Here is a 24727-nt window from a genome sequence, read left to right on the forward strand (position 1 = left end):
AATTCACTTTACGAAAAAAAAATCCAGGGGGAAAACCAAGAAAATTTTTACAAAAGCAATAAAAGACTGCCCTATGAAATAAAAGCCACCTGGCTGCAGAGACTATCAATGTGCCATGATTTTTGCCTCCAGCTAACACTCCTCCGTGCATTTCAAATCCAACAGCCCTGCCCCTCCCCACCGGCACTTGGCAACACCCAGGATCCCCCTCGAAAGGACACCTTCCTCTTCTGCGCGCAGGCGCGAAAAGGAGGAGCGCAGGAAGGAAGGAAGGACGGGGCTGCTTCCGGCCACCCAGGCACCGGCGGAATGGCACTGGCCCCGCCTTCGCGGAGCCCACAACCACGCGGCCTCTCCCTCCTGCGGTCGTGCGTGCCTCTCCTTCCTCTTCCGTCTGTGCTGCACCCGGTCCGTCTCCGCGCGGCCCGTGACCCCGTTTTCTCCTGATCCAGCAGGAGGGAAAGAAGGCAACGCGAAAGAGAGAGAGAAACCGCTATGTCACGGAGTTCCCGCGAGATGTGACGAGAACCGGGTGGGAAGTGGGGGGGGACAAAAAACCCGGGCTTTAATGTGCGGCTCGGCCGGCGGTCGTGAGGGGTGAGTTGGCTGTGTGTGAGTGTGTGTGTGTGTGCGCGCGCGCGCGGCGGTCTGGTTTTGTTTTAATGGAGGCGGAGAGGAAGGCCGTGCCCCTCCTTGACGTTGTAGGATAACGGCTCGGGGTGTGGCTGTAGCCCTAGCCCGGGGGTAGGCTGAGGGAGAAGAGCCGGGCCCTGGTGGCGGAGGATAGGAGAGAAGGGAACCTGGGGAAGTGTAACATGGCGCCGCCGTTCCGTGTTCTTTTTTTCCCTCCTTCGACCCGTCCCTTGCTCCCGGGAGCCGGTTTTGGCTGCTCCCGATACCAGCCTACCTTCTCCTGTCGTTCCTGGTGGGCCTTGGCCCGGACGCCTCCGTCTCCCGTTTTTCCTGGAATCCTGGAGGAGGAAAGAAGAGAGCTGGTGCCACGGAGGGCCCGAGCCGCCGCCTCCTTTTCTTATATAGCATTGGGAGTGCAGATAGACAAGTACATGCATATATGGAGATACAGACATAGGGACATATATAGGGACCGCAGGGAGGGAAGCTCCGAAGGCTCCAGGATCCGGATATATTCCCTCCTCACGGTCCTGTTGGCTTTTGATGGTTTAAGTGTCGCTTTTGAAGAGCAATGGCCACAGATCTACTCCACTGTGTCCTGCAAGGAAAAACATCTGGACAGCTGGAGTTAAATGAAATTGAGAACAAAATAAAGCTCTTGGCCCACAGAAGGCTTTCCTTTTTTTCAGTTGCAAAAGGAGGTTGTGAGAGTTAACTGTAGCAGAGGCTGCTGGTGTTTTATTGTGTCACTATTATTCCTTCTTGTAGGACAGATAGTCTATCCAATCAACACTTTCTCATTGGATTCCAATCCTGACACCAAAGTAACTTTTTCTTCCTGACATTGCCTTCATCTGATTTCCACCCTATCCCTGTAGCAAGGGTTGGTTGACCTTGGCCATTTCAATTCTTAAACACTTTTCTCTCTTCTGCCGATACAATTGTAGTTAATAGGTTAATTGGTAACCATTACAATTAGGAATTTAAGTCTGCCCAGATTTTATTGGTTCTTGGGAATTGTCATCAAATGACCATTTTGATTTGGGCTGTAGAAAATATTGGACCTCCAGCAAAGGTTATCTTTCATAAAATGCATTTTCAAATCTTACATCCAGGCTTTTTTTACATACAGTTTTAGGACTTAAAAAAACACAAGTGCTAATCTTATGTTCTAAATATAAGTTTAGGATACTTTTGAAAGACTAGTAATCCTATGCTGCGCAGTGGGTTAGTTTTAACATAGAAAGTGAACAGTGTTTTGCCAACTATAGGTTGTTGGCTCAGTCACTGTTGGGTGTATTACAAAAGTTCTGCTAGGTCAGCTGCTGGATTTTTATTATTAATACTTTTATTTTGGAGGATTCACAGATAAGCATGCCAACACCTAGGACCAGTATTGTTATCTTTGAAGATTAGAAAGCTACAACTGGTGCATAATGCAGCAGTTTGCTTGGTAATGATTGAGATCTGCCACAATTATTTCATCAGTCTAACGAGTAATTTAAGATTCTAAAGGCTGTACTAACTCTACCTTGATTGCCTTTGGAAACCAGAGTAGCCACCAATCTGATTTCCATGGGGAAGTGCTTACCATTTATTATTAGAACAATTGACAGGTAGCTAGGTCTATAATGCTAAGCATCTTAATCATGATGGAGTCAAGTGTCCTACAAATCCAATAAATCTGTCTAGATGTCTTCCTCTCCACAGTAAGAAGAATTTTTTTCCTGCTTGGAGTTGATGCTGGGTCGGAGAAGAAACAAATCCGGAGGAGTTTACCAATCACATTTTTAAACTTGACCTGTAATAACTAAGTTTGCATAGCACCATTTTAAAGCCTTGTTACAGAAGGAGATTAAGGATCAGCAATCAGGGCAGCACAATTCATGTGACATGCTTTTCTGCTGGCTCAAATACTGATGGATAGCACTTATAATTTGGCCATCTGAAAGAAGCCTAAATTTTAGTTGGGTAATGTTTGAGCTGGAATGAAATGTCCTGTTTAAAGTTATTCTATATAGAGGACCTATAGTGGAAGATGAAGAATCTGTCTGCTAATTATTTATAAAGAATATGTTTATATATGCTTATGACATTTATCTCATCACAGTCATGTCAAGTTTTAAGCTTGTAATTTAGTCTGAACTGAATCAAGATGTTTAGTGCATAGTCTCTTATTGTATAAAGATAGTTCTCAATTTATGACCACAATTGTGATCAAAATTTCTGTTGCTGAGCAAGGTGGTTAACTGAATCACACCTGATTTTACAACCCTTTTGCCACAGTTATTAGGCAAATTATTGCAGTTTTTAAGGGAATTGCATCATTAAGCAAATCCAGTTTCTCCCATTAACTTTGACTTGTCAGAAGCTGGTTGGGAAGGTTGCAAAATAGTAATTGCATGACCCTGGGATGCTGCAACTGTTGTAAATACATGCCAGTTGCTAAGATTCTGAATTTTGATCACTTGACTGTGAGGGTGCTGAGGTAGTCAAGCATGAAGACTACCTGTATTCCATTTTCTTGATACCATGGTTTTATTTATTCCCTATTTTAGAATGATTACAGATAGTCCATGGGTGATGGCAGTTGGGTCTGGGATTGGCATCACTAAGTAATGTCATAAAGTGCAATGTCCATATTGTTCAGCAACAGCAATCCAAACAGTAACGGTTGCTGTTGTAACTCTCAAGACGTGTGAGTCATTAAGCAGGAAGCGGTGGGAGCCCCATGTAAGGAGAGCAGGGGTATGTGATAGGTGCAGTGCAAACATAGGGAAGCTGAGGGAAGGAGGGAATGGGTCAAGAGCAGGGAGCCAGGAGAGGAGGGTGCAGTGTGCAAAAAGGGGGAGATTTACCAGAACCACTTGTGACATTTGCCATCTTCCCCATTGATTTTGCTTGCTGGTAGGGAAAGTTGCAGATGGCAGTCTCATGATCGCAGGATGCTGCAGCTGTCATAAATGCGAGTGGTTGCCAAGCACCTGAATCACAATCACATGACCGTGAGCACAGCGTGATAGCCACAACTTTGAGGACCATTACAACTTCAAATGGTTGCTGAATGAGTGGTCAGTAAGGCAGACTACCTGTGTGTATTTTACTAAGTTACTATTGTGACATTTTTCTCTAATTTTTCATTTTATTTCAAATCAGTTCTGAAACCTACCTTGAGTAGTTTGTATACTGAATGTTTGTATACTAAGATTGCCAAGTCAAGAAGAAAGATTTTGATATGTTCTTTTGAAATTATGTAGATATTCTTCATTCATTAAGCGATCATTTGAAGTTGCAACTGTGCTGAAAATAGCTTTACAGTTGGTTGTGGCACTTATAACCTTTGCAGTGCTCCATAGTCACTTCATCGCCATTTTTATACTTCACAGCCAGTTTCCAACAAGCAGAGTGAGTGAATTAATCTGCAGTAAAATTCCTAAGTCTTGGTCATGTGATTTCTCACTTAATGACCATGTTTCTGAATGGTAGAGTTGCAAGTCTCAATTGTGGTTAAGTGAGAACTACCTGTAGTTTAAAATACTTACTTTAAAAAGAAGTTTATAAATGTTACTCTGTACACGTAATTTTGAAATACTGAAATACATTCCTCTAGTTCAGATGTTTTCAATTTTTCTATGAAAAGAATTTTGAATGGGCCCCTATCAATCCCATTGGGGGTCATAGGAATTTGGATTTAAACTTTGGAAATAGACTATTAAATAGGCTATTAAATATCATAAAATTAACTTATTTCCCCTCTGTACATGTTTACCAACACCTTGTTTAGATAATTCCATTTTGAATGTCCTTGTGTTGTAAAACTGCTTATTCATGAAATACCATATGTTTGGCAGAATATCTAGTTTTGCAGGTTGGAGTTGTTGCCCAAAAACAGTGAAAATGTATGTGTTCTAAGGAAGAATTCTAAAGTCCTGAAACAACTACATATTAATGCATTTACCTCTGTCTTCAAAGAATAAATAAAATCTATTTCTCATCATCTCAGAAATACTTGTTTCCAGGCTATGGATATAATAATATATTCTCCAAGTCATGTGTCATGTGACTGAATAAAAGTTTCTATTTGCATTCATTTTTCAAATAGACTGATTAGAGCACGGGATACGATTTTCCCAAGGGGCCACATGAGAGACTGGAACTGTTGCTGAGGGCTGAACCAATAGGCTGAACTTAATTGCGCTCAACATTAATTTTACCACTTTATAAAGAGCAGTAAATTATGTGGTTTTGATTAGTTACTACTGGTAATACATATTACATCTTATTTACATTTGATTTCTAATTTCCAGTTGACTTTACACAGGCTGGATAGGGTCAGCCAAAGAAAATGGCTAGGACACTGTAAAATTCCCAGGTTTGAATTAGGGTGTGGTAGCAACTATTTGAAATTACAATGATGTTGAATGAAAAGACATGTGACCTGTAGTCAGAATTATAGATGTGCAAAGCCCCTGTAGTCACATGATAAAAATTCAGACACTTGGCAGTCAGTTCATCCTCATAACCAACTTCAGGCTGTTGTAATTTCCTCTTACACACTCACCTATATCTACCCCAGTCGCAGCCAACCTTTGGTGCCCCAGTGTGCACAATGTTGCCATGGCTCTGGAGACTCAGGCCTACTCTCCACTCTTGCATACCCAGGAGGTCTCTGCCAGTTACAGAGCCCAGCAGCATACAATATTTCTCTACTTACCTTTGCCTTTTTCTGCAGCTGCTGACAAGCATGCTCAGCCAACGTGAAGTGTGACCTCCTTATATAGAAGCTGCCTTGTGATGTTCTACAAACAGGAGCCATTCTCATGATCATTTGAAAGACTTCTTTTCCAAATTGTCCAATTTAGAGAAGGTGCCTTTCAAACAATTGCAAGAATAGTGCTACCTGTCATGATTGTTTTTAAAAGCCTAGAAAGCTAATGAATGTGATCATTCAGTTGTTTCTTGCATCAATGGGTAACAATACTTTATTGTCTATACTACTGGACCAAAAAGAAGAATTTCTTGAGAGAGAAAGATGTCTTTTAAATTATTATATGCCTTGTCTTGAGATATATATTTTTTCAATGAAAAGAGCAAGATGTATGTTTTCATTAGCATACATAGCTTAAAAAGACACATCTATTGCTGAGGAAGAAGTGGTTCATATAAAATACTTTTTAGTATTTTGTGTCTGAAACCAAATATGTATTGATTTGATGGAACAAGTAGCAGCATGGGATTCTTTTCTTGTTCTATCTATGGTGGAAACAGAAAACAAAAACTAAATTTATGTTGGAAGTAATGGCCTTCATTTCTGATGCTGACTTGTCTTCAGGCCAAAAGTTTTCTCAGCTACCCTGATGTGGATGGTTGTGGGGGAAAAGGAAATTGTGACTAAATGGGTTCTTGATTTTTTGGCAGCTTAATGATAGTACTGATTGCATGAAAGTAGTAATTGGATGAAAGCTCATAAAGCTCTTCAACCATTTCTAGATGGGATTAGACTTTTTCCTTAAAAAATTGGAGGGAGTTGAGGTGTGCTCAATAGCTCAGAAGGCATGAAACCAATTATGATTGGTTAATAAACTCTGGCACTTTTCAATATTGTTATTTAGCTATGTTGTGGTCAATGTTCCAATAATGAAATTAGATTGCCCCATATGTTTATTTTAAAGGACCTCATATGACAGTAGCCTGTTGGGAAGGACAAATTCATACACTGATTATCCCCATGCTATCTTGGTATACAAGGGTCCAGATTTTTCTTCCTAGTGTATAATGTCCATCTGGGCAATACTGTTTGGTGAACCGGAGTGCAATTTTGATGGAAATTGTGGGTAATTGTCAATTTACAACTGGTCCCTAGGGCTATTTACATCCTGGATTCAAAGTTCCTACAGCTAATGCCCCACCCCATCCTCACTATGATTGGTTATATGATTGCATTTTGGGTGCTCAGACTGCATTTACAGCCATTTGCAATATCACACAATCATGTGAACATGTTCTATATTTTTTTGCTGGTTTCTGGCAAACGCCCATTGCAGAAAGTGGATTTTTTAATCAACTGTGATATTTGTTTAATGACTATCACAAAAGTCATAAAACCAGGTGCAGTCATACATTGAATCACTTACCAACCAGGACAACTTACAGCTGTAATTCTGAGCTGAATTACAGTTGTAAGTCAAAGACTACCTGCATTATTCTCTGACATTGTTCACATTGTGTATGTGCAGCAACTTAAATACAAGTGCTACCTACACAGAAGGCCAATTTGAATTAACCATATCTGGATTTCTGCATCATGCTTTCTGTGGAATTGCCATCAAAAACTAGTTCAGTTTGGCTAGTTAGCTTAATTAGAATCATAATATCAGTTATAAGAACTTAAATCTTGTCCATCTAGAGCTTTGGTTTGGTTTCATGGTTTAATTTTGGAAAGAAAAACAACAGCTAAAGATATAAATGTGCTGTTGAACTATTTTCCTAAAATATGGAAGTTAATATTTCATGAAAAGAATTGACTCTACCAAGTCAGAGTAAACATAATAATCTTTCATAAATGGAAATAAACTTACCCACCTGCAATTAAAGAGAGATTCACTTCACTGAATATGAACACTTTTTATTGGAATCCGTTAGAATCTAAAATGGGTTAGAACATTTTAAAATTTAAACTTATTTAAAAAGTGTCCCATTTGTATTCATTAAGATAGAAATTTAGTCTACTGATTGTCAGGCTTAATTATGATCTGTTTTAATAGGGTAAAAATTATTCAAGACCCATCTGATCTAATTAAAGATTCCACCGACACATTTTCTGATATTTTATATATTCCTCATTTCCATTGTTAAGTCTAAGAACCTCTGAATTAATGGTATCTAATCAGCTCTCAGTTTATGTTTCCATTAAGTTTTATAATCTTCCATAGCAATTAGGTTGCACTAGTATTAGTCACCACTTAGTAATGTCTTTGTTTATATATTTATCTTGCTTCCATCCAAGTGATTCTGAGCACCTTACATATCTGAGCATAGTAATGGAAGTAAAAATACAAATAACAAAATTACCACCATCATATACTCTTAAGCACCAAGGAACAAATTAAACACTTACTCTGCAGGAAACTCCTCAAGGGACAAACTCCTTAGGTCCCAGAGGGTTGTTGTCAAGGCCGGTTCTGGATCATTTTTTGAAAGGCCAAGAGATTCAAGCCAAGTCTGACCTCCAGGTTCTAGAGAAGGGAGGATAGATTATACTTCCTAGCAATAGTGTTCCAAAAGGAGCCAACTGTTCAATATAGAAGGAACCACTTTAAGTAGGATATTACAAAGATGCTCAGGTTCTGGATCATATAGAATTTTAAAGATGACAACCAGCACCTTGAATTGCCTCGGAAGCAAACTGATATCCCACGAACTGGCTAAATAGCATTGTTACATGTGCAGATAGACTAGTACCTGTAAAGTCAAGCTGCTGATAAACGTAGGCTGTTGCATTGTGGACCATCCAAAGTTTCTCAGTAACTTTCCAAGTCAGTCCCATGCCTACATCCCACAAATAGGTTATCAAGATATGAGTGGTTTGAGGAAGGTTTTCTTATCCAGGAAAGGCCATACTGTAATTGGTGCACAGAATGAAGCTGTGAAAGGCTGTTCTATGTATAGGTAGCACCTGTTCTTCAGGGATTCCCAGATTTTAAATTAACTCTAAATGGGAAAAAGTAACTCATCCAATCCAAAACCAGAAATAAAATATAGCATCTCTGGCATAAGAGTTTTTTGTACTCAGTAGATTCTTCACCTTATCCCTTTGGCATACAGGTAGTCCTCGATTTACAACCACACTTGAGTCCAAAAGACATTTGTTAAGTGAATTTTGCCCATTTTACAATCTTTCTTGCCACAGTTGTTAAGTGAATTAATACAGTTGTTAAATTAGTAACATGGTTGTTAAATGAATCTGGTTTCCCTAATTGACTATGCTTGTCAGAAGGTTGCAAAAGGTGATCACATGACACCAGGGCACTGCAACCATCATAAATATGAGTCAGTTGCCAAGCATCTGAATTTGATCACATAACCATGGGGATGCTGTAACATTGGTAAGTGCGAAAAATGGTCATAAGTCACTTTTTTAGTATCGTAATGTTAAACAGTTACTGAACAACTTATAAATCAAGGGCTACCTGCATCGGTGTGGAATCTACCAAAGGGAGACATTGACACATTTGTGTTCTGTTTAAATAATAAAGCCTAGTTGCTGTACTTCATAAAAATGTTTTCAAGCTTGACTAATAATTGCGTGTTCAAGGTTCAATTTCACTTTGACAAAGAATGCACCAAATTATTTGGGATTTTTTATTATATTGTTTTAGAAATATGCTTGTAATAATTAAGTGTATTGAAATATTGTTTTTTATTTGAGACTTTGTCATATAAATCAATGCAAGATAAATTCTTGGCAGAATCTTAACTAATTATGTTTGCTATTCCAATGCAGGTAACACAAGAACCTGTAGAATATGAGTGATGACAAACCCTTTCTATGTACTGCCCCTGGATGTGGACAGGTAATATATGTATTTTAGATCTGTTCATCTAAGTCAACAGAGAAACATCTGTTACATCAGAAGTAGTTTATGTCCGATCCTATTAGCATCTGTCTCATTCTTTTAAACAAGAAGCTTTTAAACTTGTCCCACAGTCTAACAATGCATTTCTTCCTGCTTGTTCAGTATCTGGTTCTTGAACTGGAATGAGCAGCAGGTTTAGCTTCCCTTCTCTCAAGATACATTATGAGTACTGCTATATTGAACAGGATTCCTCAGCAGTGGATCTGCATAAAGCTTCAATCCGTGTGCATTGATTTGTTTATTAATTGTAATTGTTCCTGATCAGTGGGTAATTTAGGAGTGGAAAGTTAGACACATTACAAAAGCATATTAAAAACTATTTCTGTTAACAGAATTGTTTCCTTTATCAAATTGCTTTATTTTTTGAATTGCTTCATAATCAGAAAATAGTGTTATTAAATTGTTTACCTTAACTTTGAAAGCTATTCTATAGCCATGCTAAATTATACAAAGGAGGAAACAAAAGAAATTACCTTAGAGCTTCTTTTAATATAAAGAATATTTTAATGTATTCCCATATGGAGTGATGTTTTCAATTATATGAAGTCACGATTTCACCGTTCTTGTGTTCTTTTTAAGTGTATATAAATATTTTTACAATATGCTTGAGGAACTCATTTTGCAGTACATGTGTGTTCTGAAAAGGAGTTTTTCTTGAAGAATTATTTTGAAAATAATCATAAATAATAAATAGGCCTGAGCAAGATGATGGCCTGGAATAAGGTGAATAGCTCTCACTTAGTACAAAGAAAGCAAACATTCTGTAAATGGGCTACCTGTTTGATTAATTGTGTTCATCTAATTGAGGAAAGAATTGTATTTCCACTAGAGTTCAAGGGTATGGTTTTGATAACATTTTTGGACCCAGCATTATTCATTTGAAAGCTTGAATGGCTTCAGGAACTTAGGATACCTTTTACCATACTGGGCTGATAACAACAACTATGACCTTGCCAGGAGAAAAATAGCCTAGCAACCTCATTCATGCTGATTTCACTCCAGGTAGGATTATGGATTATAAATGTCCCTTTGAAAATAGTCCAGAAAGTTTGGTTTAAAAATAGAGAAGCTAGGCTGCTACCTGAGAATGGCTGACATAACTATGTTATGTCAGGGCTTTGAAATCTGTCTGCATATCAGTCCATTTTTCTTGCAAAAAAGTGGTGGTAGTAGCCTATAATGCCCAAAGACTGTGGAATCACTGATGCTCTCTGAGCTTGGTTATTACCTTGCAGAAATTTCATTAACAACTAGATAAGATCATGAGTCCCTTTAATCATCAGTTAAGGTCAGTCTTGCCAGAAGCAGTGTCTCCCTCTATTACTTAAGCAGGACATTACTTTCTGCAGAGATGCTAGCCTGATGCTTACATTTTGGTGCCAAATGAAGATTTATTTTTTTCTTTAATAATGCTTCAAAATGTATGTAATATGTTAGTTTTAAAATTGTAATATTTATATATATATTTAAATTTATTGTATAACATGTTTTAATTGAGTGTATAACACCCAGAAAATTTCTTACGTGGGTGTAATATAACAGAACAGTAAACACTAAGAGGGGGTAGGAAGATGAAAAATTCAGCATGATCTAACTTCTTTCTGATACCCTGAAGTAATTTAAGAAAATGCAATTCTTAAAGCAGTTTTTCAGTTTAAATTCTGTGATTTGTTTTCTTTTGTATTCTACATTAATTAATGTGATCTAATGTGTTACAGATAGCTAAATTGCAGCTATGCTATTTAGTGGATTAATATATTTAGAAATATTGACATGGAAAATGGAACATTCTATTTTCATATGTGTGCCTTTTTTTTGCATAATGTTTAAATGATTGCTGAACTCATCTAAAGCATGTGTAGCATTCACATACTACATAGGGTGCACTGTTACACTTCTGAGTTTGAAAAATGTGATAGCAACAATGCTTTGCAAACAACTGATCAGAAAGCCATCTCCCTTTTAAAAATGGTATAAGTTAGTGAACCAATATCATAGATATCTAATCTCTATCCAATATCATAGAAAGAGACAAGGAAGAGAAAATGTTCAGGAATCTTAGGATATAAATTCAGAAATAGGCTCATTAAAAAAATAAAGGTTTTCCCATCGAGTCATATCTGATTCTAGGGGGCAGTGCTCATCTCCGTTTCTTAACCAAGAAACCAGAGTTGTCTGAAGACCATTTCTGTGGTCATATAGACAGCATGACTATACGCCAAAGCACACATAACATTGTTACTTTCCACCAAAGTGATACCTATGTATCTAATCACATTTGCATGCTTTCGAAACTGCTAGGTGGGCAAGAGCGTGGCTCATTAGACTTATGCAAATAGGTAAATATAATCTAATGGTCCAAGAGTGCTTAACTGATACGTTCAATGGTATTAAGTGAAGGAGACTATATCCTCAGGTGTGATCTATAACATATCAAATTTTAGTTTTGAGTAATTTCAAAGTCTTATTCTAAGAAATGCTAGTATGTGCTAGAAGCATATATACCAGCCTGAAGAACATACACTAGAATGCATGTTAAGCTAAGTCTTAAATGCAAATAACAGTTGGAGAATTTTGCACAGAAATTATCTATTCCTTGTAATTTCCATTTAATTGTGCCAAGCAATTACAGAGCATTGGATAGAATTTAATGGCAAAGTTGTGTCAAGGAAAAAAAGCACAGAAAAATAAGGCTATTTTCTATATGTGTTCTCAATCTATTTTTTAAAATTCCTAATTTTTCTGGAATAGAACTAGAGCAGGGATATCAAACTCAAGGCCTGCGGGGGGCAGATCTGGGCAGGGGGTGCTTAGATCTGGCCTGGGGGGGCACTCTGGAAAGAGTGAAGGACCGCCCCGGTCCTGCAAGCAAAAATGGGGCTCGGAAGGGCCTCAGGAGGGTTGCAGGAGGCTGTTGCAGCCAGAAACAGAGCTTAGGAGCCTGTTTTCGTTGGCAAAGCGCTTGGGCCACCACAGGCGCCCCCGATACAAGTGACATTGAGATGACCAAGCCCACCCCAGTCTCCTGAGGTCAAACACAACCCTGATGTGGCCTCAATGAAATTGAGTTGACACCCCTGAACTAGAGAATTCTTAGATGGATGGCAGAATAAAGGAGAGGAGAAGGAAGGAAGTCTTATAGAATATTTGCAATTTATCATAGTGGTTAAAACTCTGAATTATTGTGTGTCAAAATTTGTATTTAAATAGAGTGAAAACCATTAAAATGATATGTATCATTTGTTACTTATGATGATGCTACTTAAATATTCAAGAAAATGGTCAATAAAAAACAAATTTAGAAGTATGTAATTGTATCAACCTTTTAATTAAACAAAAATCAATCAGCCTTTTCATTGCAAATAGTTTGTAACCATTCTGAAAATGTTTCCCACTGTTTAGTCATAATTCAAATTTATAACTGTATTTTAAAACTTCTTGTCGCAGCGTTTTACCAACGAGGATCATTTGGCTGTCCATAAACATAAACATGAGATGACACTGAAATTTGGTCCAGCTCGTAATGACAGTGTCATTGTAGCTGGTTAGTATATCTTTTATTAATCCAACTCTTGGAACATGCCCAGATTTTATGTATTTTCTACATATGCTTGAGATCCTGTCAAGAGCTTTTTTTTTTTACAAAACACAGTTATGTCATGTATTGTCCTTTTCCTTAAGATTGATTGGTTGATAAATTAATAACCATCTATTGGCTATATATGCTTCAGCCTTAGTAATTAAGAGCAGTCTAATATACAAAACTTCACAAAATTGTTGTAAGAAGCAATTTATTATAGATATAGAGAATGCGTATCCATACAGTATATTTTTTATCAAAGTCATCTGTACATGTTGCTATGAGATAATTTCTTATTATTTCTTACATTTTTACTGATCTTAATTATGTTTGATAAAGAAACTTTAAAAATAAATTTCAATTGATTGAATATACTCTTGTTTAATCTTTTTATATCTTTGATGGTCTTTTCCCTTACAATAATATTCTTTTAAATCTTTCCATTTTTGCTTTTGAACAAAAAAGTTTATAAATAAAATTAAAAAGGTCTGAAAGGCAATATTCGCATAACACAGTAAACAGACTTAGGGTTTTTTAAAAAAATATTTTGTAATCAAAATGATGTTCACATTCTAGAATTATGCATTGACTATGTTGACATTGCGCTAAGCCAGAATATGGTTTGTTTGGATTTGGATTGTTATATGATTTGATCCATAGGGGTTATACAGTAAATCATGATTAATGTATGGCTCAATGTACTGTGTGATCCAGGGCATAGGTTATTATGTTATTTGGAAATTATTGTTTGTATAGACCTGATTCAAATGTATTTTATGTTATTTGTACAATATGGAATACAATGGAGTTACATGTAATGTTATCTTCCAAAAGTAATTTTAATAAATACCTACACAAATCCTGTATGAAAGGTAGACCATAGCTTCTACAGCAAAATAATTTTATAATGTTATGGTTTAGCTATTATGTGGATTATTTTATTCTTTTGTCCCTATGAAGATGTGTAATTGTGATTGCATGAACTATCTACCAATGAAATACTAACATAGCTTCCTAAATATGTTATCGTCCTATCACTGAGTCTCAAACATTATAACTGTCAGATATGAGATTCAAAGGACCAAATGAGATTTGGACAATGTGTGGGCAGGTATATCTAGGGGATGCTTTAAACACTGTTGTGTTTGAAGGATTGTGTGCTGCTGACTGCAACTGATACACAGTTTGGAGAACAATACATTATCCTGATGAGTGTCTCTCCACTCTCTGATTATTTTGTTCTTCAAATCTGGGTCTTGCCAATATCCCATGTTATCATTATCATCAGTACAAAATTAATTGTGGCTTTTAGGGTATTTATATTCTGCAGTGGTGGTGGAAATTAAAATTTGTACTGATCACGTTTTGTTAAAGTTTCTATCATTTTCTCCCTTTTCATTTATTTTGCATAGAAAGATACTATTCCTCAACAATAGATGAAGAAGTGTCAGGCAGAAAAGATCAGGACCACACATGAAGTTCTGATTAAACTTGATTGATTACTAATCACTCATACCTATGCTCAGGAAACTGCTCCACTAACCATTAGCGCTGTCTTGGCTTTAGATAAGGGTCAGTGGAATTCAAGAGATATATAGGACTTAGTCCATTTGTGCCAAAATAGAGACTTTAGGTGACTTCTCTTTTGATTCCGCCACTATGTTCTGCCATTCCTTCTCATACAAGAGATTTTTTTTCATAATATCTGATTTTTGAATTGAATTTTATGATATTTTGGAGAAGCAAACATTTACATTTAATTTTGAGATTCCAGTGCAGTATTTGCTTTTTTTAAAGCCCACGAGCAAAGTAATGGATGAAGCACATCTTCACATACAAAAATGTTTCTCTATTCTTCCTTATATAGAGTATCCTGAATTTCTACAAATCAAATGTTCATATTTTTAAAGTCCTTTTATTATGTTTGAATTTTCAATAATGTTGTTAAAACAAACATGATGACATTAAGAACAAGATGTTCAGCTTTGTTCTTACTGTGTTCTTGTTTGAACATATTAATTTTATAAAGTGCTTGTGATGTTAATAATATTGATTTTGATTGCCAAACACGTATTTTATATTAGGGGGTGAAATCATATATTTCTCTTTTAAATCTCAGATCAAACTCCAACGCCAACTCGATTTTTGAAGAATTGTGAAGAAGTGGGTTTATTCAATGAATTAGCAAGTCCTTTTGAAAATGAATTCAAAAAAGCTTCTGAAGATGATATTAAAAAAGTATGTAAATGTAGCAGATTAAAACTATATCAATTTATACTGATTACTTGCACCTAGAAATTTTTTATTAACAAAATGAGGATGAGCATAAAAATGTTATTTTAATTCAATATTACTTTGCTTGAAACATAAAGCTCTTAATAGGCTTTTAAGAGTTCTACATTCTATTTATAAATAGAAACACTTGTTTTTCCTAAGATTAAACTTCATGGATATCACTTTATAATAGTTTAATGTTAGCAGTAGATACCTTCTACCGTATTTCTCCAACAATACGGCCTCCACCAATAGGAAAGCCCAGGATGTTTTATTGGCATAAAATCAAATTAAGCCCCTCCCCCCAAATTAAGGCCTATATTAAACATGTGAAATGGGGAATGGCGGGGGGGCTTGCCGTTAGGAAGTACTTTTGTTACATACCTGGATATGGTGCTGCCTGCGTTGGTGGGGCACTTCGTATCGGGAGACCTTCCGCCACCGTTGCTTTCCCTTCTCCCTTGCTGCCACAGCGTTTAAAGCAATGCCGCGGCGTTTGGCGCAGCCATGCGTGGCCAGCCAGGTCTCCTCCCTGCAACCGGAGCCCTGCGGAGACACTTGGCTTCAGGTGCTCCTGTCGCCGCCTTCCCTTTGCCTTCGAAGGTAAAGCCAATTATTTTAAAAACGACACCCTACTACAACAAAGCCTCCCCTGCCCGAGAGGGCAGCCCAACCCCACGTGGGGAGGCGAATCTCCCGGGGCCGCAGCGCAGGATCGGCCCACCCCAGGAGAAGCACCCAGCCGCCATCCCGCCTGGCGCCGGGCAGAGCACGAAGAGCTTCGCCTGGGGCGCCCAGCACAGCTGACAGGCGGGCCCTCCTTCCCAGCAGCAGACCTCTAGCCAAGGCAGCGAGCGCCTCCCTGCCGGGCCCTCCGCTCATCCCATCAGGACTGTGCCGGAGCTGTGCGGGCTGGGCAGAGCTGGGAAAGCGAGCCGCGAGTGCGCACCCGCCTGCCAAGTGAAAGAGCCGGGCTGATCCAAGCTTGGCTTCCTTCCCAAGTCCCTCCAGTGCGAACCCAAAGGCCACCAGGAGAGGCCGCCCGAGGCAGTGATAGCGCCCACCCATCCGTGGACAGGGAGGCAAGGCGACAGCCTGCGCCGCGTCCTCCTCTGAGCTGAGCCCCACCGAGTCAGCGCCTCTGCCTGATGCCCGTTCCGCTGCAGCGTTTGGAGCTGCCGGCGCATTTGGAGATGTGTGGGGACGGGGATGGGCTGGGCGAGGGGTGGAAAGGACGGGGGGCTTCGGGCTCTCTCCGACGGCCAGGGAAGCAGCGTTGCCATCGCCTTGCCTCCCTGTCCGCAGACGGGTGGGCGCTTTCACTGCCTTGGGCAGCCTCTCCCGGTGGCACCTTCGGGTTTGCGCTGGAGGGACTTGGGAAGGAAGCCAAGGTCAGGTCGGCCCGGCTCTTTTGCTTGGCAGGCAGGCGTGCACCCGCGATTCGCTTTCCTGGCTCTGCCCAGCCCGCACGGCTCTGGAGCGGCCCTGGCGGGATGAGCGGAGGGTCCGGCGGGGAGTCGCTCGCTGCCTTGGTGAGAGCTCTGCTGCCAGGAAGGAGGGCCCGCCTGTCAGCTGCGCTGGGCGCCCCAGGCGAAGCTCTTCACGCTCTGCCCGGTGCCAGGCAGGGATGGCGGCTGGGCGCTTCTCTCGAGGTGGGCCGATCCTGCGCTGCGGCCCCAGGAGATTCGCCTCCCCGCGTGGGGTTGGGCTGCCCTCTCAGGCAGGGGAGGCTTTGTTGTAGTAGGGCGTCGTTTTTAAAATAATTGGCTTTACCTTCGAAGGCAAAGGGAAGGCGGCGACAGGAGCGCCTGAAGCCGAGTGTTTCCGCCGGGCTCCGGTTGCAGGGAGGAGCCCTGGCTGGCCGCACGTGGCTGCGCCAAATGCCGCGGCGTTGCTCTAAACACCACGGCAGCAAGGGAGAAGGGAAAGCAACGGTGACGGAAGGTGTCCCGATACGAAGTGCCCCACCAACGCCGAGGTCAACATCCAAGCTGTTGCCCCCTGCTTACCCAAGGATGCATGGGAGGGGAATTAAGTCATCCCTGAAAAGACAGCCTAGCCGTTTTTTCGGGGGTCAAAAAAAAAAAAGGCCCGGCCTTATTTTGTGAGAAACACGGTAACTAACTGAAGAAATCATATTTTAGCTACTACATTGGCATTATTGTGAATTCCCTGTTCTAAAGAGACATTTATAATTTGCATGTTTTAAAATTTATCTCAACATTAATTCTTACAGATGCCCTTAGATTTATCACCTCTTGCAACTCCAATTATAAGAAATAAAATTGAAGAGCCTACAGTGGTTGAAACAACTCACCAAGATAGTCCCTTACCTCATCCAGAGTCTACGACCAGTGACGAGAAGGTCAGAGATTTTTTTATACTTCAGATGTATAGTATTTCTATAGATATTACCAGTAAATCTAAGATAATCATAAGATCATAAATACTCTACTAAACTTCATCTACAAATCTGTATTCCTTGTATAGCGCAAATTAAACCCACACTAATGTAAACATTACATTAAAATTAAATTTTTAACTGTTACATTTTTGAAGCGTACTTTTATTATCCTGGATAGCTATTAAAAGTCAGTATAGCAATGTTTGTGATGCAGACACAATCTTTCCTGCTATGTATCTCAAACAGACTAGGCACACAAACCTATCCACATCAAGAATCCATACCGATATTACACATTTAAGTGATATACTTACTTACTTAATTTACTTTATTGATTAGCCCTTGGGCCATATCAGAGTTCCAGACACAAATTATTACTAAAATCTGATAAAAACAATTTAAATTTAAGTGATGTAGAGACACTTACCAAGTGTGAGAAAAAAAACCTCAAACGTTGATAACAACATGCTTGCAGAATATTGTCTTTGCCTGTAGTCCCAACCAAGCAATCTCTGCTGGGGTGGGTGATCTATTTTGGGAGATGAAAGTGATATAGGTGTAGGCAGTAATAAGGCAGTAAGGTGAGCAGAAGTCATGGAGAAAACCAGAGCAAAAGTGAGTTGATTGACCCATTTAATCTCTTTCTAAAATTCCCCTTTTTTCTCATACTTTTTCTTTCATAATCTCTTTCTGACGCTTTTTTCCCCCTTTCTCTCTTTCTTTTCTCACAGCAAACTGCTGGGGAAGGGACAGATTCTTGCCAGGGGTCTGAATTGATCAGTTGTGAAGAACTTTTGAAATTAGGCTGAGGGTTGCATGAAATCGGGCCAAGGGTTGCATGTGGCCTTAGGACTGCAGGTTGCCTATTCCAGATCCATGTGGTAGTTCTTAATGTAAGAAATGGTAGTAAGTTACAACTAAAAGAATTTGAGGGATTTTAACATTTTTGAGAAAACTTTAAAAGAAACCTAAGTATAATTGAAGAATTCTGTTTATCTTTGATTCTAATGGGGCTTGGGAAATTGAGAAACTTTCATGTTTCTTGCAGGAAGTGTGTCTGCAGCAAACTGCCCAGCCTACTTCCACAATTGTACGCCCAGCTTCTCTACAGGTTCCTAATGTGTTGCTTGCAAGTTCTGACTCAAGTGTCATTATTCAGCAAGCCATACCTTCACCAACTTCTAGCACTGTCATAACACAAGCTCCATCTTCCAATAGGCCAATAGTGTAAGTGTTGTGTTAAATAGATACTAAAATGTTCTGGTCTCTTGTAAATATATCCTCACAACTGCTGGTATAATCTTCAAAGCATTCAATAAAATGGCAAGGACTAGCTGGGATTTTGAAAAGTTGGGAAAAAAATAATCCAGATTTTCAAATAAAAATTGTCAGTCTTATTTAGTTTTGTGCTTTATATGACTAAAGGGAGGACATGATGGAAACAAATATTGATGTTTATTTTGTAAGACATAACAGCTCTGGCTTATCTCCAGAGTTCCTCTCTTAAAGTATTTTTGCTGAAAGGAAGATTGTGTATTCATTGATTCCTCCATTTTTTGTGGGTGCCATCTGGAAATTTGATTCTTTAATTGTATTTTGATGGAAGAGAAGAATTGATAAAAACATTTCTTCTTCCATTACTGGTTCTTGTCTTTTTTTGCAAACCAAAGGACTTAATTCAGATTGCAGAACTTCGTATCTGGATCAGATTGTTTCTTCCTGTTCTTCTTCTCCTGCTGCTTCTTTACAATGACATTCCAGGTCTGAAAGGCCCCACTAATCCCACCATCTAGAAAACCATCAGATAATATTACAGTGTTCCATAAACCATTTCTAATTTATGACCAATACCAATGATCCTCAAACAAATCTCATAGTGCTAAAATGGTGAAACTCAGACTGTAGGATGATTATATCTCTTTTTTTAAAAAACAAACAAACCTTATTTTAATAATTTCTGTAATTGTATAGGATTGTTGCAAATATTTATGAAATAAAATTTAAAATTTATCTGTGGTCAAAAATTTAAAATAACTTCATGATAATTTTTTTCTGGTGTTAGAAAAGAGAATCAAAACTACAAATTAAAATTAATCTAACATTGGAGATTAAAATGTTTCAGCACCCTAGACCTTTTTCGAGGGCTAATGAAATTTGCAATATTTTTTCTACTATAAGTGCTATAATTATTTTTTCTTCTTTTCTTAGACCGGTGCCAGGCCCTTTCCCCCTTTTGTTGCATCTTCCTAATGGACAAACCATGCCTGTTGCTATTCCCGCTTCAATCACAAATTCTAATGTGCGTGTACCAACTGCAGTTCCTGTAAGTCTATTGTATGATGCAATACCTTCCTTCAAAGTTTGGACAAGTCTCTCTCACTGAATCCTTATATTGGGAACATCTGTCTCTGGCAAAACCAATAAGGATGATAGGAAAGGAGCATATAATTAGACTGTACTAACACTGGGAAACTGAAATTAGATCTAAATCAGGATCCTATGGAGAAAAAAGCTGAAAGACATTCCTCAGTAGGAGTAAGGGGAGAATCTTCATATAAACTAATTTGGGCAAAGAAGGATGTAGCATATCTACTCTAACTATCCCCCCTACCTAGATTATCAACAGTACTACAGGCATCCCTAATGCATACCCTGCTTGTAGTATTCTGCTCAGGCTTGGTATTTTTTTGACATTTTTAATCAACCTTATGTATAATTGGTCGTAGCCAAAGGCCTGGATACAGGTTTATTTATTATATATAAATAATATATAGAAGAATATCCGGATCTTCAGAAGCCATAAATAAAAGTGAAAAGTAGCAGTCCATATTACTGAGATATGTTTGATAGTATAACTTATGATAGGTGGAGGCCAGCTGGATAGGGGAGGAGAAAGATTCATCTTTGCTTCTTAGGGAATAGGCTGTGCCTTAAGCTGTAGGAGGTTAGTTTTCAATTAACCAGTAAGAAAGTGCACAACATGTTCAAGAGACAGGGCTTCTCTGTATTGAAGGTGTGAAACGGAGGTCTAGATAGTCATCTGTTGAGAAAATGCTGGATTTTTTTGTGCTGAAGAGTAGATTGGACTAGGAGGACCAATAAGTTCCAGTCCTCCTTTAGTCATGAAAGTCAACTGGGGGACTTCAGGGTCATCATTCTCAGCCACTCACCTCACAGGTGGGGCGGGGGGGGGGAGATATTGTGGATTAGAATATAGGAAGCAGGGCATTGTGTAAACTGCCTTGAGTTGTAGGAAATAAAAAGTGAGTTGTAAATCTAATAGTAATAAAAGTGATCATAGTAATAATAAATTAATAAATAATAATTCAACAGATAAAAACCTTATTATGAACTAACAAAACAAGCTCTGTTTTTGAGAGCTGGCCCTGGAAGGAACTCCCATTGGATATTTTTCCATCTCCCACATTGTTTGCTTTCCATAAAAATCTGGTGATTGGCTTTTCAGGGGGAAGTTTGAACAGTATTTATTTTACTGTTATGTTTTTTATACTTTATTGTATTTTTGTAATCTCGTTAGCTACCTCAAGGGATCAGCACACATATTTGATTAATAAATAAACATGTCTGGAAAGGTTATTTCCTGAACAGACTGCTGTTCTTGGTAGGGGTTCTTCTTCCTGGATACCACCTACCTAATATCAGCAGATAGGATTAAAGATCCTCCGAGTCAAATCTTAATAATCTCATTGAGGTAGAGCAGCATTATGGTATAGTTAAAGTAAGGGGATATTCATTCATTCACACAGGTGTGAATCCTAATTGCTTATGAAGTAGAGTTTGTTTGTATTTGTTCTTAACTCGGACTCTCTGTTGGACAGCTTGTCAGGCCTGTCACCATGGTGCCTAGCATCCCAGGAATTCCAGGACCCTCATCTCCACAACCGGTGCAGTCAGAGGCAAAATTGGTAGGTGCTGCATCATTTTCCCTGACGTAAAACTGTATGTGAATACTAATAAACAGTACAAAGCTGATCATGTTTTGATTTGAAGTCTTCTGGTACTTTCTGATTCTTAGATCATCGACAGCTCTGTTTTTACTTCCAATGAAATGAAAGTTCTGAGGAAGCCTTTATATTATGCAGTGGGGTTTTAAGTTTCAGAAAACAAGACATTTAAATTACCAATTACCAACTCGATTCTCCTTCATATTTTCTTTTCCTTCATTAATTTCAGCCCATAGCAGAAGGGAGAGAACCTCTATTGGCTGCTTTGTTAGCTAATGCATTTTCTAAGTCCCCATAGGTAGAAAATGTCTATGGAGATTCTCAAGTCATCCAGGTCAGGGTTCTCCCAAAGGGTTTTTTTCAAGAGGCAACTGGACTTTCTGGTTTTTCTTTGAAGACGTTTCGTTTCTTATCCAGAACTAAAGAAGTTTCTTGGATAAGAAGCAAAATATCTTCAAAGAAAAACCAGAAAGTCCAGTTGCCTCTTGAAAAAGCACCTTTGGGACATAGGTAGAAGATTTAAAGAAAAATTCCAGGGCATTAAAACATATTAGTGACACAGAACAAACTGACTTGTTGACAGTCCAAGATGAATTCACACACACACACACACACACACACACACACACACACACACACACACCAAGTTTTGTCCAAACACTGAATCCCACTCATTATTTTCCAGATTTTGTTGATGGAAGCATGAAAACTGGATCACGATTTACATATTTAAATGTAATTTTGTATTGTAATTTACATCATTTGGAGAAAATTAATGTAAGCCCCCTCAAAATCCCTGGTAAAAATAACAATTTTATCAACTGCTGTGGCTGAAAAATTGCTAGTTTAAAAATTAAAATTATAGTTGAGGCAATTGTTCTGTTACATGTTTCTGATTTAGCAATTCATTGTTGTGAGTTCATTTTATTGTTATTTGTTTTTAGTGTAGAAAGTGTTAATTCTTATCTATTTTTGTTAGTGTGCATTGGTGAGTGACTACAATAAATTCAAATTCAACTCAAATAATTCCATGACCAGCTCAACATTTGTATAACTTGAGGTAAAATATATTGTAGTTTCTGTTTTTTCTCAGCTGCATGAATATATATAGTTGAAACGTAAGTGCCTGCTAGGTTAGAGTTGTGTGCACATAGATGCAGTCAGGAAATTGATAAATATGGACTGGAGGCCAATACACTTTCTTTGCTGTTATTGCTTTGCTGTAGCTTGTATTTAAGGCATTCTGAATCTTTAAGACTTGTAGTCATTGATACACGATTCTCCTTTTAAAAATTTGGAAAGTAGTGGCCATCATCACCCTTGATAGCACTGAATTCCATAGTTTCTATGTTTTGTAAAAATAGTTTGCAGAATAACTGATTCTTTTCCGAAACTTAGATGTTCTTTATGAACGAACTGATCACTTGATTATAATACCAGAGGTATTACATTTAGAAATGATTATGGTGGATGGGATTCCTGCAAAATTTAATGGTAGCCATATAATTTCAGAGTAACTAATGTGACTGTAGTTAGTAGCTTACTGTACTTACAAAAAATGAAACTATTCATGAGAAACTAGAAAGTTACATTCCTTTGAAGTTATATATTCAAACCTTTGTTACTTAACTTTGCATAGTACATAAATTATTGTAATCTTTAATTGTCTGTATTGCGTGTATAATGATAAGCAATTATAGTTCTTTGGTTCTTGTAGCCAAATCAACACAGGCCATACACAAGGGGAAAGATAATAAGCAGGTTTGAAAATATGTATGCAGATTTATATTTTAAAATGCTAAGAGTGAAGGAGATGAATATTAAAAACATAGCCTACGGAATATTAAAAAGTGGGAAGCAGGGGAATAAAATGTCTTGACTAGGAGTAGTTTACCAGCACATTTGTTTAAGCTCCTACTTACCTATAATAGTAACAATAGTAGGTGTGTTCTATTATATAACAGGACTAATTACACAACACACAAACAGCAGAGAGGCCATTAGTATGCTTCTAGATTCTGCCTGATTGGAAAACCCACACAAACCAAGAAACTTAGGAGAGAAAAACATTTAAAAGGGGCTAAAAGAATTTAAAATAGCACATTGAGGACTAAGCTTCTAAATAAGCTCAATATACAGATTGTCCTTGCCTTATAACCATTCTTTTAATGACCGTTCAAAGTTAAAATGGCACTGAAAAAAGTGGCTTATGCCCATTTTTCACATTTACGACCATTGGAACATCTCCATGGTCACATGATCAAAATTTCAACGTTTGGCAATTGATTCATATTATAGATAGATAGATAGATAGATAGATAGATAGATAGATAGATAGATAGATAGATAGATAGAGTAGCCTATAGGCCATATCAACGTACAGGTTCAAATACATATTACCAATAAAATTCTAAACAAACAAAATGAGAGTAGGATAAAATACAATCGTTATATTTATAATAGTTGCAGTGTCCTGGGGACATATTAATCTTCTCATCACTCCTCATCACCCATCCCCTCCCACTTGTGACTGTATGATTGCAACTTTGTCACTTGTATCCTTATGATTTATATTGACTTTTCCTACTATGATTTGATTGCTTATTGTGCCCTATGATTATCATTAAGTGTTGTACTTATGATTCTTGACGAATGTATCTTTTCTTTTATGTACACTGAGAGCATTTGCACCAAGACAAATTCCTTGTGTGTCCAATCACAATTGGCCAATAAAGAATTCTATTCTATTCTATATGATCACCTTTTGTGAACTTCAGATAAGGAAAGTCATTGGGGAAGCCAGAGTCCTTTAAGAACCAATGAGAACACACATTGGTTGGGGGTTTGGCTGTGTTCTGATTGGTTGGGGGGTTGGCTGTGTTCTGATTGGCTGGGGGTGTGTTCTGTTCAGGTGGGGGCTTGGTTGTGCTCAGGTTAGTCTTAGTTGCTGGGGGATTTGAGCTGGTGAGCTGTGATCCTGCTGTTTGGCTTCGCGTTCGTGGTCGTGCCACATCTTCATGGTGGGTGTCAATTCGCTTCATGTATGGGTCGGAAGGATGAGGCAAGCTCACATTACTCTGAGAAGCACAAAGCTGAAGACACAAGCCTGAAGATGATGAATGAGACTTCATCGAAACGTCGCCTAGATACTTCCAATTTTACGCGGGAGAAAACCCGAATAACCAAAGATCCATATACATACATATACATACATATACATACATACATACATACA

At 38.4% G+C, this 24727-nt stretch overlaps 1 protein-coding gene and 1 long non-coding RNA gene across 7 annotated transcripts in view; one reads left to right on the top strand and one right to left on the bottom strand.

Annotated features, from left to right (window-relative positions):
- Nucleotides 1-238: 238 nt before the first annotated feature.
- The window catches only part of ATF2 (activating transcription factor 2), a 48546-nt gene continuing 24057 nt past the window's right edge, over nt 239-24727 (top strand). The window contains exons 1-9 of one of the 6 annotated variants that reach the window (XM_087949687.1): nt 289-597; nt 9137-9206; nt 10099-10271; nt 12717-12813; nt 14969-15087; nt 17360-17488; nt 18576-18754; nt 19736-19850; nt 21367-21453. In XM_087949687.1, the coding sequence (XP_087805813.1) occupies nt 10254-10271; nt 12717-12813; nt 14969-15087; nt 17360-17488; nt 18576-18754; nt 19736-19850; nt 21367-21453 (744 nt within the window). In that variant the 5' untranslated portion in view covers nt 289-597; nt 9137-9206; nt 10099-10253. Of the gene's footprint in view, nt 598-9136; nt 9207-10098; nt 10272-12716; nt 12814-14968; nt 15088-17359; nt 17489-18575; nt 18755-19735; nt 19851-21366; nt 21454-24727 lie in introns of all 6 variants that reach the window. The other 5 variants (XM_087949688.1, XM_026677675.2, XM_087949686.1 and 2 more) reach the window with 5 other exon arrangements.
- Nucleotides 904-18043, bottom strand: LOC148133137 (uncharacterized). The gene is made up of 3 exons (XR_015746508.1): nt 17955-18043; nt 7751-7868; nt 904-971 (listed from the first exon to the last, which is right to left on the bottom strand). It is a non-coding gene; the product is annotated as an uncharacterized LOC148133137 (long non-coding RNA).

Source organism: Notechis scutatus, chromosome 1 (genome assembly GCF_049901735.1).
Source record: "Notechis scutatus isolate UNSWTSFEM ecotype Mainland chromosome 1, rNotScu1.2, whole genome shotgun sequence".
Taxonomy (NCBI): Eukaryota; Metazoa; Chordata; class Lepidosauria; order Squamata; family Elapidae; genus Notechis; species Notechis scutatus.